The following is a 12,493-nucleotide window of genomic DNA, read 5'->3' as shown; positions in this document are numbered from 1 at the left end:
ATGGGTCTAACTCTATATTTATTAGCATAAATAACATTAATCACTCTGTGCTTTAACACAATTAAAGTTCTATATAAATCATCACAAAAAATATTATTTAAATATCATTCTAGGTGCAGAATTATAATATGTTCAAACAGGGTTATTAAGGGATAAAACAATGGACGATAAATTTGTATTAATCACCAAAGATGATCGATTAAATTATTCTTTTGTAGATTAAAATTTTTGGTTGAAAAGTTTGGAAATTCTAGCTTGTAACTAGGGTTGGGCCGGATATCCGGCAATTTTTAATATCCGGCCGGACACCAGACATTGAAACTAGCCAGTTACAGGATATCCGGCTGATTTCTAATGCCAGATATCCGGTATCCAGCCAAAAAAGTATTCGGCCCAACCCTTCTTGTAACTAACCAATTAATATCCAATAAAGTTTTTAAATCACATAAGATATATTATATGATAATATTAATTTATCGCATCATATTATAGACAGCTTTCTGTGGGTAGTAAAATAAACAAAAAATGAAGTTATTTGCAGTTTTTCGGGCCTACAAAACAAATCTTATGACTTTTATTTTAATATTTGTGGAAAATTCTCTATAATATGATATGATATGATTATTTAGTTTCTCACAAGAGGGGGGGGGGGTATAAAAATGGTTCATTTTACAATATACTTTCTTAAATGGGTAAATTAAGTTAAAACATTAAAAGAAGGAGAAGATAGGGATTTCGTTTTGATATATTGCTTTCCCTCAAAATGCCGATGGAACACTGAAACTCAACAACTTCATTTGTAAATAAATCAATTTTATATCCTTAACCCTGCAGGGTCTGTATCTGTTGTGCCTTACCCCTTGGGGGCTACCCAGTAACTAAGCTATCCATCCTTGCCAAAAGTGAAATAAAGCTAACCCCACCCCTCTTATTTTAATTTTAAATACTGGAATGGGAGGGGGTTATGTTCTCGACAAGACACTTTAAGGAAAATTGCCAATTTTATTCGCATTGAAAATAAAAATGACAGAAATGGAAAAGATGTTTATAATATGATGCAAGAAATAACTATTATAGCATTGTATTATAGACAGCTTTTCGCGAACATTGAAATAAAAAATTATAAGATTAAAACCAGTTTCTGTTAGCCCCAAGATTACGATTTTGATTTAAACAAAGATATTTTTGTATGAAAAATGATCTCTAAAATGAGTTTAAAAAGATTTTCTCAATAAAAGATATTTACGTAGCATTAAGTGCTTTGTTAAGCTTCCAACTAAAAATTAAAATAAAAACCTCTTCACTTAATGTTTTTTTAAAAACCTTTAAGAAGATTATTTAACCAAAAAGTACTAGAATTATAAAAATTCATAGTCTGCAAATTGCAAACCTGCATAATACCATGTAAAACCTTATAATTTTGGTATCAAATAAATAAGTCAATCAAACATAATATCTTTCTTATTGTTTGTTTCTCCAGAAGTTTCTGAGCTCCAGACCAAGGTTTAACAGTTTCTTTCTGGCTCCTAGAACATAATACAAGGATGACAACATTGGCAATTAGTAAAGTTCAAAATTTTAATTTATCAGAACCTGGATAACCTATAAATGACAGGTACCCCAAAGGGTCTTTTTTTAGTATAACTGAACCTTTACAAAGGCCATTTGCACCACAATTTCTTATTTTGTTGTACCTGAACCTGGATCACTTCTGGAGGACAGGCACACCACAAGATCCTATATTAGTGTATTTAAAACTGGATAACCTCTAGAGGACAGATACACCACAAGATCTTATTTTAGTATACTTGAACCTCTAGAGGACAGGTTTACCACAAGGTCTTATTTTAGTGTACCTGAACCTAAATAACCTTTAGAGGACAGGTACACCACAAGGTCTTATTTTAGTGTACCTGAACCTAAATAACCTTTAGAGGACAGGTACACCACAAGGTCTTATTTTATTGTACATGAACCTGGATAACCTCTAGAGGACAGGTACACCACAAGCTCCTATTTTAGTGTACCTGAACATGGATAACCTCTAGAGGACAGGTACACCACAAGGTCTTATTTTAGTTTACCTGAACCTGGATAACCTCTAGAGGACAGGTACACCAAAAGTTCTTATTTTAGTGTATTTGAACCTGGATAACCTCAAGAGGACAGGTACACAAAAAGTTCTTATTTTAGTGTACCTGAACAAGGATAACCTCTAGAGGACAGGTACACCACAAGATCCTATTTTAGTATACCTGAACCTGGATAACCTCAAGAGGACAGGTACACAAAAAGTTCTTATTTTAGTGTACCTGAACAAGGATAACCTCTAGAGGACAGGTACACCACAAGGTCCTATTTTAGTATACCTGAACCTGGATAACCTCAAGAGGACAGGTACACAAAAAGTTCTTATTTTAGTGTACCTGAACAAGGATAACCTCTAGAGGACAGGTACACCACAAGATCCTATTTTAGTATACCTGAACCTGGATAACATCAAGAGGACAGGTACACAAAAAGTTCTTATTTTAGTGTACCTGAACAAGGATAACCTCTAGAGGACAAGAACACCACAAGATCCTATATTAGTGTGTCTGAACCTGGATAATCTTTATACAATATCATGTAGCAAACATCCAGCAGACAACCAAACCTTGCACAGCCTTTGTTGGCAATTCTTAACTGTGTATTGTATTGAGTTTAGGTTTATAAACCAAGCAACCTCTAGTTTAAATGTTGTTTAATTCTTATAAGAAGTATACTACTCTACAGATTTCCATTTAGTCCGTCTTTATATCCATCAGTCTTTTATACAATGGGAAAAATATAATTTTCTAACCAGCAATTTTTAGAATACTTTATTAAAATGAATATGTAAGACAGTCTGTCAGTCAATCAGCAAGCTCCAAAATACAATTGTATGTTTTCATGTAAAGGTTTTGTGATTTTCCATTATTTTCTTTTTCCTCTCACTGTTTTTTTATGGCTACTGAACATATTTTCTATAATTCAATTTGACCTACTTTTATGTGCTTCACTTCTTATCTATTTTGTCAACTATGTTTAATTTATTAAGTAACAACTTACCAAAAGTGGAAATTCCAATCTCTTTAAGATCATGATCATCCATAGTTACCAGAGTGTCAACATCAACTTCATGACTCTCCAATATTTCAACATATTTTTGCATTCCTACAACAGTTATAGAAATTAATTTGCTTGTATTTATTTGAAAATGATTAATATCCGATTAGAACCGGTTCTCATTAATACAAAAAAACTATGTCTAACATCGTATTATATCCAGTTTTTATGAATATAAAAATGTACAATCATAAGATTAAAACCAGTCTCCCCAACAGCTGAATTGATATTGTTCTTCTTTACAGTGCAGATTCTCATGGGAAGGTTTAGAACTATTTTTTAAAATTATTAGTAGATTTTGTCTATAATATGATATGATACTTGATTTTGTGTATTAAATCAGTTTTAATCCAGTGGCTATTAATCAATTTTGAAGTTATACTATACCAATTTAGCATAGAGGCTATAACAATAACATTCTATATTAGCCCTAGAGTTGTATCTCAAATTCTATACAGGGTGATTCATAATAAACTTCGTTTTCAGATTTTCTAAAAGCTGGAGGAATACAGAAAAATAATTATACACCCTTGTTCTCTGTAAAATGATTATACATCCTTGTTCTCTGTATAAAAATACATTAAACTTAGAAAAGGTGTTTTTCAATATCTCTGAAAATAGCGGCGCATTTTAATGCATAAATATTTTAAAAGGTGCGTATGATGCTTTTTTCTGGTAGAATTTTGTGCTTTAACCCTTAACGGTCGGGGGGGGGGGGCGTTTAACGCCCCCCCTTCCGGTTTTTTCTATCTCATTTTCTGTGTTTGAAAGATATAGAGCCCAAACTGCTTGACTTTTTAAGTATGGGTATAACACACAACTGAGAGCTGGAATTTTTTGAATATCTCCATCCTGGCGGGCACAGGATGCCGGCAAACCTGGCAGGGTGATCCAGGTAAAGAGCAATTTTTTTTTTGACTTATACAAAGCATTTTATCTTATTAAAATACTAAATTATCCTCTAGTAGTACATCCTTATATGACATACAGGTGTTCAAGTCATTTTTAGGTTCCAGGTATGATCCTGCAGGTCCTGATTCTCCAGGACTCCAGAAATCTTTAAAAGGCTCCTGTGACCGAATTTTTTACTTAGAGACTTCAAATTTCAAACTTAAGCTTTTCTCACATGTCTACATAACGTATTAAAATTTCATAAAGATCCGCCGCCGTTTTCTCGCCGACCGCCGACTGCGGCGGCTGGCATATGCCAAGTACAGCTGCGGCCGCTGAAATTTATGTTTTGTTAATTCTAATATAAAATTTACATAAAGATAAACATTTTCTGTGAAAAAATTGTTCTTCTAGCTTCAAAAATAAGAAAATTACAGCCGTTTGAAATTTTTAAGTGAAAAAGGACCTAAAAACAAAGGTTGTTAAATAAAAGGGTGAAGGAAGCGAAAATTGACTTTGACTCACTTAAGGTCGAAAATTCATTACCAAACAGGGGACTTGCACAAAAATATTTAGCCCTCTAGCTCTAATAAGAACTGATTAAGGTGCGGCAAGGGGCCCGCCCGTAAGGGGTTAAGGTTGGTTTTAAAAAAATATTTACTTGAAAACAACATCTTAACATGGCCAATAAAATATTCTATCAATTACTCTATAAATTTTATTTCAAATTCCTTCATTGAAAACAAATATTAAATTTTTCTTTTTGTATACTAAATAAACATGACCTTAAAAATTGCTCATGTTTGTTAATCCCCACCCCTCAATTATTTCTATAATCCTTTAATCTGATTGACAGATTAAGATAAAAACTCATAATTTATCTATAATTTGTAAATAAATGTTTTTATAAAAAAAATTCAAAGTTCAATAACTTTTTTGTCTCTAGAAATTTTTTTTCTTTGTACTATAAGCTACGTTATTTAAAAATATTGTTTTACTGCAAATGCATCACAATCAAGAAATGTGAAAAAATGACAAATTGCAGTTTCTTAAAAATGCTTTTTCATTTTTGGGAAGCTAAAAAGCATTTCACCTTTGAAACTCATTAAGGTACTTTTCTTAGACCTTTTTCTAAATTAATGTTGAAATATTAAGATTTTTTTATACAAAATAAAACAGTTATCTTAATTTTTCTTGCACAACATTTTTCACATAAAGCATTTTTGAAACTATGTAGTGTACCTATCATAGAGGCCGCATTTTTAGAGATAATTAAAAGCACTCTTTACAAATTTGATGTACATTTTTTACAGAGAACTAGAATATATAATCATTTTTTCTGTATTCCTTCTGGTTGTGTCAGAAAAACAGAAAACGCAGTTTTTTCTGAATCACTGTGTACATAAGAACACTATAGTCAACACAACAACCATTACCTATATTCGTGAGCAAAGTAGTGAGATCCAGGTGCGTAAGAGTTGTCTTTGTCAGCAGGATTCCTAAATATTAAAAATACAGGTTTCTTTAGAGATAAGACAATGGACATGACATGAAAAGTTTGGACACTATTACTTTAGAACCCACACAAAATTCTATAAGTGCAAATAAAGTTTTTGAGCTACCAAATAAGATAACTTTAGGTACCAGTATTAATTTACAGTCCAATGTTCCCTCCCTACCTGTTGAAAGCATCATTTTTTACAACCTTGTGTTTGATTTCATGACTTTTGTATAGAAGTCCTAACTGCATGAAGCACCAGTCACCTACTCCTATACATCTGGCATAGCAGCAGAATGTCCAAAACTTTATGGTTTCTTGGAATATGATTAAATAAACAAAAGATATTAGTTTTAATATCTCTAGTATGCTGCAGTCTACTCTGGACCAATTATACTCACAAGTTTTACTGACCTGGCATTGTCGATTGTCCAAACTTAGTTTCATCCTAAACAATTATAACTAAATTTAGTGCAGTTTTAATTTCTAGCTAAATTGTATTAGACTGAAGAGGGTGTTATGTTCAATGTATAATTCAAAATAGATTTCATGAAGAATAGACTTTTTCACTCCAGTGAATTTATCAAAAGAAAAATTAATCATTTTAAAGATCCAAGGACAATTAAAACCAATAATGGTAAAGTTTTTTTTTATAAATAATACAAAAATATAAGCTCAAACTCCTTAAAATTATTCAAAACTTTCCCCAACCTTTTTTTCAGTTTCTTGAGAATTATCTTGTTTTTGAGCTTCAGTAGGGAGAAGACCACGCTCCCTATACAACATATAAAAAGAACATATTATAATTTATCTGTCTACATACATGTCTAGTATGTCAATCTTTTTGTTTGTCTATTTGTCTGTTTTTCCATCCATCTATGTATCTTTATATTTATCTATCCTTCACTCTATCACTCTATCTATCTTTCTATTAATCTATCAATCTATCTATCTATCTATATAACTATCTATCTATTTATCTATCTATCTATCTATCTATCTATCTATCTATCTATCTATCTATCTATCTATCTATCTATCTATCTATCTATCTATCTATCTATCTATCTATCTATCTATCTATCTATCTATCTATCTATCTATCTATCTATCTATCTATCTATCTATCTATCTATCTATCTATCTATCTATCTATCTATCTATCTATCTATCTATCTATTTATCTAACTATCTATCTATCTATCTATCTATCTATTTATCTATCAATCTATCTTTATATCTATCTATCTATCAATCTATCTATCACTCTATCTATCTATTATCCTACCTTAAAACAGAGCTAGGCATAGAGCTTGAGAAACCTAGACCTGACCAGAACTTGGTTGGAACCCTCTCCTTGCCTCCAGATGGCTTGTCCTAATATTCAGATAGCTTATATTAGTCAGGCCTAGCTATTCTAACAATAAATTCTACAAAAAATCACGAAACCTTTGGAAGTAAATTGGGGGTATATCTTGTTTTTTTCATATAACTAAAGAGGGGTGGGTAAGAAGGGGAGGAAAAGGAGAAGGGGTGAAGGAAAATTTTCCTTTAGAATTGTTTGTCATAATCACATTCTCTTTTACCTGATATTAATAAGTAACAGGATGTCTATTAATTACAGTGTCCAAGAAAAACATTATTTCTTAAATTTCGACAAGCGCACTAATTAAACCAAGCACCCTATTGAAATGATGACGATTGAACCCAAAAATGAAGTTCTAGATCCATTATGTAAAATTGATTTTTTACTTCCCCCCTTATGAGGGTCAAAATTTTATTACTTCAGTACTATGGCTTCATGGTGCTCTCAAAAAAGGTCTTGAGGAGTAGAATCAGGAATCAAAATCCTAATCTGAGAAAATAAAAAAAAACCTCTAAAAATTGGCAAATTTCAAAAAAAACTTAAAAATGGTTGTTTTTCGGTCATTTCTCAGGATAGGAGCAAGACATTTTTAAAGAACTTTTCTACTCTGATTTTACACTACTCCGCAAGGCCTTTTCTGGGATCGAGCACCATGGAGCCATAGTTCTGATTTGACCACAATAAGGGGGGAAGTAAGAAGATAGAAATTTACATAAAGCTGAAGGTACCAGTAGTCTTGTAATGGGTAATGACATGGATTACAAAAATGTGCTAAAAAATCTTTTTATGGGACACCCTAATGTCTATACATTTGTCTGTCTGTCTATTTGGAAGGAATGATATAGTTCTTCTTTACATGTAAGCTTTTAGGGAGGTTTTATCTTTTTAAAACAAAAATGAAAGTTGCGGGTCTCAAGACCTCTTTGGGGCGAAGTTAGTAGTATCTAATAAAATAATAAGCTTCAAAACAAGAATGACAACATCACAAAACAAGAATCACGTAGACAATGGGCTGTTTATTACACTAGTCCCCAAACTTTTATAAGAACGATTTTTATTCGTTGACTAAACAACTTTTGCTACATGAATGAATTTTGATTGATTGGTTTAATAAGTTGAGTGTTCAAACGTTGCAACCACTAATTTTACGCTATGTACATAGATTTTTCGGCAATTATCTTATCCTTTTATATCCCGGCATTGATAGATAGTAGACAGACAAACAATAGATGCGTCAAACACTAGACTACGACAAACAGTAGAATTTTCAAATTCGCGACAAACAGTAGAATTTTTAAAGTGCGACAAACACTAGAAGCGACATACGCTAGAATTTAAACTTTAAAGAAAATATTCAAAAGTTTTTTGTTAATTGATACTAAATTTATACCTATTACTATTATTGGAGGGATCTAAAGGGAAAAATGTACATCCGCTATAGTGTAAAATTAGTGATTGAAACGTTTGAACACTTTGAACTTATTAAAACAACCAATCAAAATTCATTAAAGTACCAAAAATTGGTTAGCCAACGAATAAGAAAACTTTCTTCTAAAACTTTCGACCCACTCTCCCAACCCAATTTTTTATTTTAGTATTAAAAAAAAATTTTTTTTTGGTGGGGGGTATAATTATTTTCTAGGGACGAAATATCTTGGGATGGTGGTAGTATCCTCCACCAAAATAGGTTTAAACCTTCCCGGGACCTGTGATAGGCTACCCTGTTAAGGAGAACCCGATCGGTTCAGCGGTTAGCGAGATCCTTTGGTATAGACAAACAACCATCCTTTTACTTTATTATAAGGATTAATTCTAGCGTTTGTTGTATCTATTGTTTGTCCCCTTTAGAAAAAAACTAGCGTTTGTCATATTCTAGTGTTTGTTGCATTCTAGCGTTTGTCGTATCTAGCGTATGTCGTGTCTAGGGTTTGTCTGTCTACTGTTTGTCTGTCTAGCGTTTGTCGCATCTACTGTTTGACGTATCTAGGGTTTGACGTAGTACCGAAAATTTCACCCTAACCTCTTCTTTCGTTCTTCTTACCCACTTCCCTTTAGTTACAAAATAAAAATAGGGGGAGTAAGTCACTCAAAAAATAGCCACGTGACGTCATGAGGGAGATAAAAGAAGAAGTGAGAAAGAAAACCCCTAAAAAAGATATGGATAATCCCTCATTTTTAAGACGTCACGTGGCTGGTTTTTGAATAACTTTATCCCACTACCAGCAACAAAAAAAAGTTTTACGCCAAATTTTTTTTATCCAGCTGAATTTATATTTTGCGCAATTTTTAAGTAGTGGAAAAAAATGACTAAAAAATCAGCCCTGTGACATCATAAAAATGAGGGATTATACATATCTTTTTTAGGGGTTTTCTTTCCCACTTCTCCTCTCATCTACCTCATTTTAATGACGTCACATGGCCGATTTTTGAGTCACTTTGTCCCACTAATTTTTTAATTCTCACCTGTTTTGCTTTGTACGCCATCATTCTTTTTTCTTCATAGCCCAAGCTAAAAATAAACAAGGATGGCAACATCCATAAAAGCGAAGTTCTGAACGGTAGGACAAACGGACATTAACTCTTGTAGATTAGCAGAATATAATTTTACGTACTTTTTTTTCAAAACTGTTGATAACAGGATACTGTTTAAAGGACATACTTACATTTTTAGAACTTAATTATAGGGAAGCTTTACTTATAATATTCTACTTTGTTTTCCTAGGAATCAGTATTCCAAAATTCAGATACAGGATAATTATATCACATAAGAGATTTTTGAAAAAAGTTAATAGTCAATATGATTTAAATGAACGTACTGACATTCTGGTAAAGGTTATAGAGTTGCTAAATTACGATTTCTAAATTGTATTATAGGAAACATACACAAAGATTGAAATCAAGTGGACAATTCTAACAAGTCTAAATTAACGAATAGAGCTAGCTGTTACGGACCGACCCTAATATTTGAAAAGTTTCGCTTTAAAAATATAAGCAGCAAATTCTTAAAAATTAAATATTAGTATGTCTTTCTGTCTGTACTTCTGTGTAGCTAAAATCTTGCAAACCGCTGTACCGTTATGGCTCTCCCTTACAGTGAAGCTTCTCATTGGTCCCGGAAAGGTTGATAACTATAGCCCCCTTTTTTTATTCAAGTGACCCTAAGACAACTCTAAGGGCGTTTCTGCTAGTATGCATATTAGCCGAGAAAATCTTACATTATGGACGAACCTACAAAGTTAAATATAGGGTAGATTCGCTAATGTGAACCAACATTTATATATGATACAAGGTAAAACGATGTCTGTCTGTCTGTTTGTACCAAAGAATCTCGCTAACCGCTGAACCGATAGGGTTCTCCTTAACAGGATAGCTTCTAATAGGTCCTGGGAAGGTTTATAACCCTCCCAAGAGAAATCACAAAAAAAAATCGAGAAAAAAATTTATGTAGAGACTTCAACGCAACACAGAAAAAATTACATATTTCAAATAAAAAAAAAACATTTAAAGTGCCACTAGAGGCCTCTAGGGGCGCAGCTGCTAGTTGTTTTAAAAATAAAAACCTTGTTTTTAAACTTTGTCTTCTATATCCATCTTTGCTATCAAGAAAACCTAAAAAGAAAAAAAGAAAAGTCACATTTTGAAAGTAATAGGGTGCATATATGTATGTCTGTTTGTGTGTCTTTAGCTTAAGATCTCATTAACCACTGAATTGATATGATTCTCCTTTACAATGAATCTACTTATAGGTCCAAGGAAGGTTTATAACTATTTTTTAGGAGAAAACCTTTACCCTCCAAAGATAAATTGACCCCTTTTCAAATTTACAAATAAAGAAAATGGAGGGTTGACTAACCCCACACCCTTCCCTTAAGTGCCCCTAAATGCCTCTAGGGGCATAACTACTAGTTGAACATAAAACATTTTTTTTACTTTTAGTCAGTGGAGTGTTGCGGAAATTTTTTAGCAAACACAAATTAACCAATAACGCAACTTCAACATTAAAAATCACTATATACGATAATTCTCTATGTTTCCTTAGTTCAACTAAGTTGTTGTTTACTACTACGATAAGACTCAAATTTCAGTCATCTGTTGCCAGCTTTTATAGTTTTAGAATATCAAATAACCTGTTTTTTTGTACAGTAATGTTTTTCTTTTGCATTTAAAATTAAGAAAATTAAGAAACTTTATATTCATAAATAACGAAAGATTTTATATCATTTAAAGTAATAAAATGTGTTTTAAATAAATTTAATATTATGTAAAATATGCAAAGAGTCTAAAAATAAATAAATGGTAATAGAGTTTAATTTAGCTCATCGATGAAAACTTATTTGAAACGATTTTTTTCTAAAACATGGAGTGCGGTAGGGAGGTGTAGAGGGGTGTCGACACCCCCCCCCCAAAAAAAAAAATCATCTTTTTAAAAACACTAATGGATTTATACCCCCTGACGATTAATGTTTTTAAATCAAGGATCTAAAGGGATAAGACAATGGCCGATAAACTGATGTACATCCCTAATGATGACATTTAAAATTACCCTTTCTGTATCTTATAACTTGTGATTGAAACGTTTGGACACTCAATTTAAAAAAAACAACCAATGAAAATTCGATATAAGTCCCCAAACATTTGAAGCCAATGAATAAGAAAACGATATTATAAACCTTTGGGGACTATTGTAAAAAAATATCCCATCGTCCCCTCCCTCCCTGCTTTTAACTACTCCTTAAAAAAGTATATCATACCTACAGAACTAATATTTTTACCAGATTTTCTGCCTGAACCTATATAATTTATTTTGATAGTTGAAAACCTAGGAAAATGGCTAAGATACACAAAAATAAACAGTAAACACACATAGCAACCTAAATTATTCAGGGAAAAGGAAATGTGAATCTGACAAACAATTCTAAAGAAAAAAATTTCCTTACAATCCCCTTTCCTTTTTTTCTCCCCTTCTTATCCACTCTCCTTCATTTACATAAAAATAATTTTTACTCCAACTTTACCCCAACAACTCCCCCGAAAGCTTGACATTAGAGTAAAATACTAGTGTGAGAAAGGGTTAAATAACTATATTTCTCTATTACAATAATGACCTTGTGCTAACTCTCAATTGGGTCTTTAAAAATTGTAACGGGTAAAAGACAAAAAAGGTCATTGAAAAAAGAAGGGAGGTAGTTATCTGTATATACATTAAAGCGTCCCATCCTGGAAAAGTTTTGTTAAAATTTTGGCCACCAGCCAAAATATGGTTGATTTATACAAAATATTTTTTTTCTGTAATGCAAAATTGCAACCACACAATTCAAGGACTGCAAAGTTTTTAAAATCTGTGTTGTAAAACTTAAAATTATTCGCTTCATACAATATTATAATTAATCCGTATATGACAGGGCTGACACGGCATTATTTTATGGAGAGACTGCACATGCGCAACTTTAGAAGATTCTGGAGTAAACCAGCTGACTTAGTGAGCGGGAATTTCTTGAAATTGTTTAGTCGTACACAACGTGTGATTTGATAAATATTAATAGTTTTTATATTATCGAGTATTTTTAAATTTTTGTTTGTTTAATGCATTT

At 32.1% G+C, this 12,493-nt stretch overlaps 1 protein-coding gene across 1 annotated transcript; it reads right to left on the bottom strand.

Moving 5' to 3' along the window:
• On the bottom strand, positions 1–11,688 carry LOC145307251 (protein bicaudal C-like). The gene is made up of 9 exons (XM_080149621.1): positions 11,654–11,688; positions 10,463–10,511; positions 9,366–9,411; positions 6,825–6,913; positions 6,248–6,311; positions 5,951–5,984; positions 5,475–5,537; positions 3,091–3,195; positions 1–1,526 (listed from the first exon to the last, which is right to left on the bottom strand). Exons 3-9 carry the CDS (start codon positions 9,387–9,389, stop codon positions 1,462–1,464), a joined length of 444 nt encoding a protein of 147 aa, XP_080005747.1. The 5' UTR covers positions 9,390–9,411; positions 10,463–10,511; positions 11,654–11,688; the 3' UTR covers positions 1–1,461.
• Between the last annotated feature and the right edge of the window lie 805 nt (positions 11,689–12,493).

Source organism: Acartia tonsa, chromosome 15 (assembly GCF_053477335.1).
Source record: "Acartia tonsa isolate MP-2025a chromosome 15, ASM5347733v1, whole genome shotgun sequence".
In the NCBI taxonomy this organism is placed as follows: Eukaryota; Metazoa; Arthropoda; class Copepoda; order Calanoida; family Acartiidae; genus Acartia; species Acartia tonsa.
Note: the sequence above shows the minus strand (reverse complement) of the source record. Positions and strands in the feature narration are given on the sequence as shown.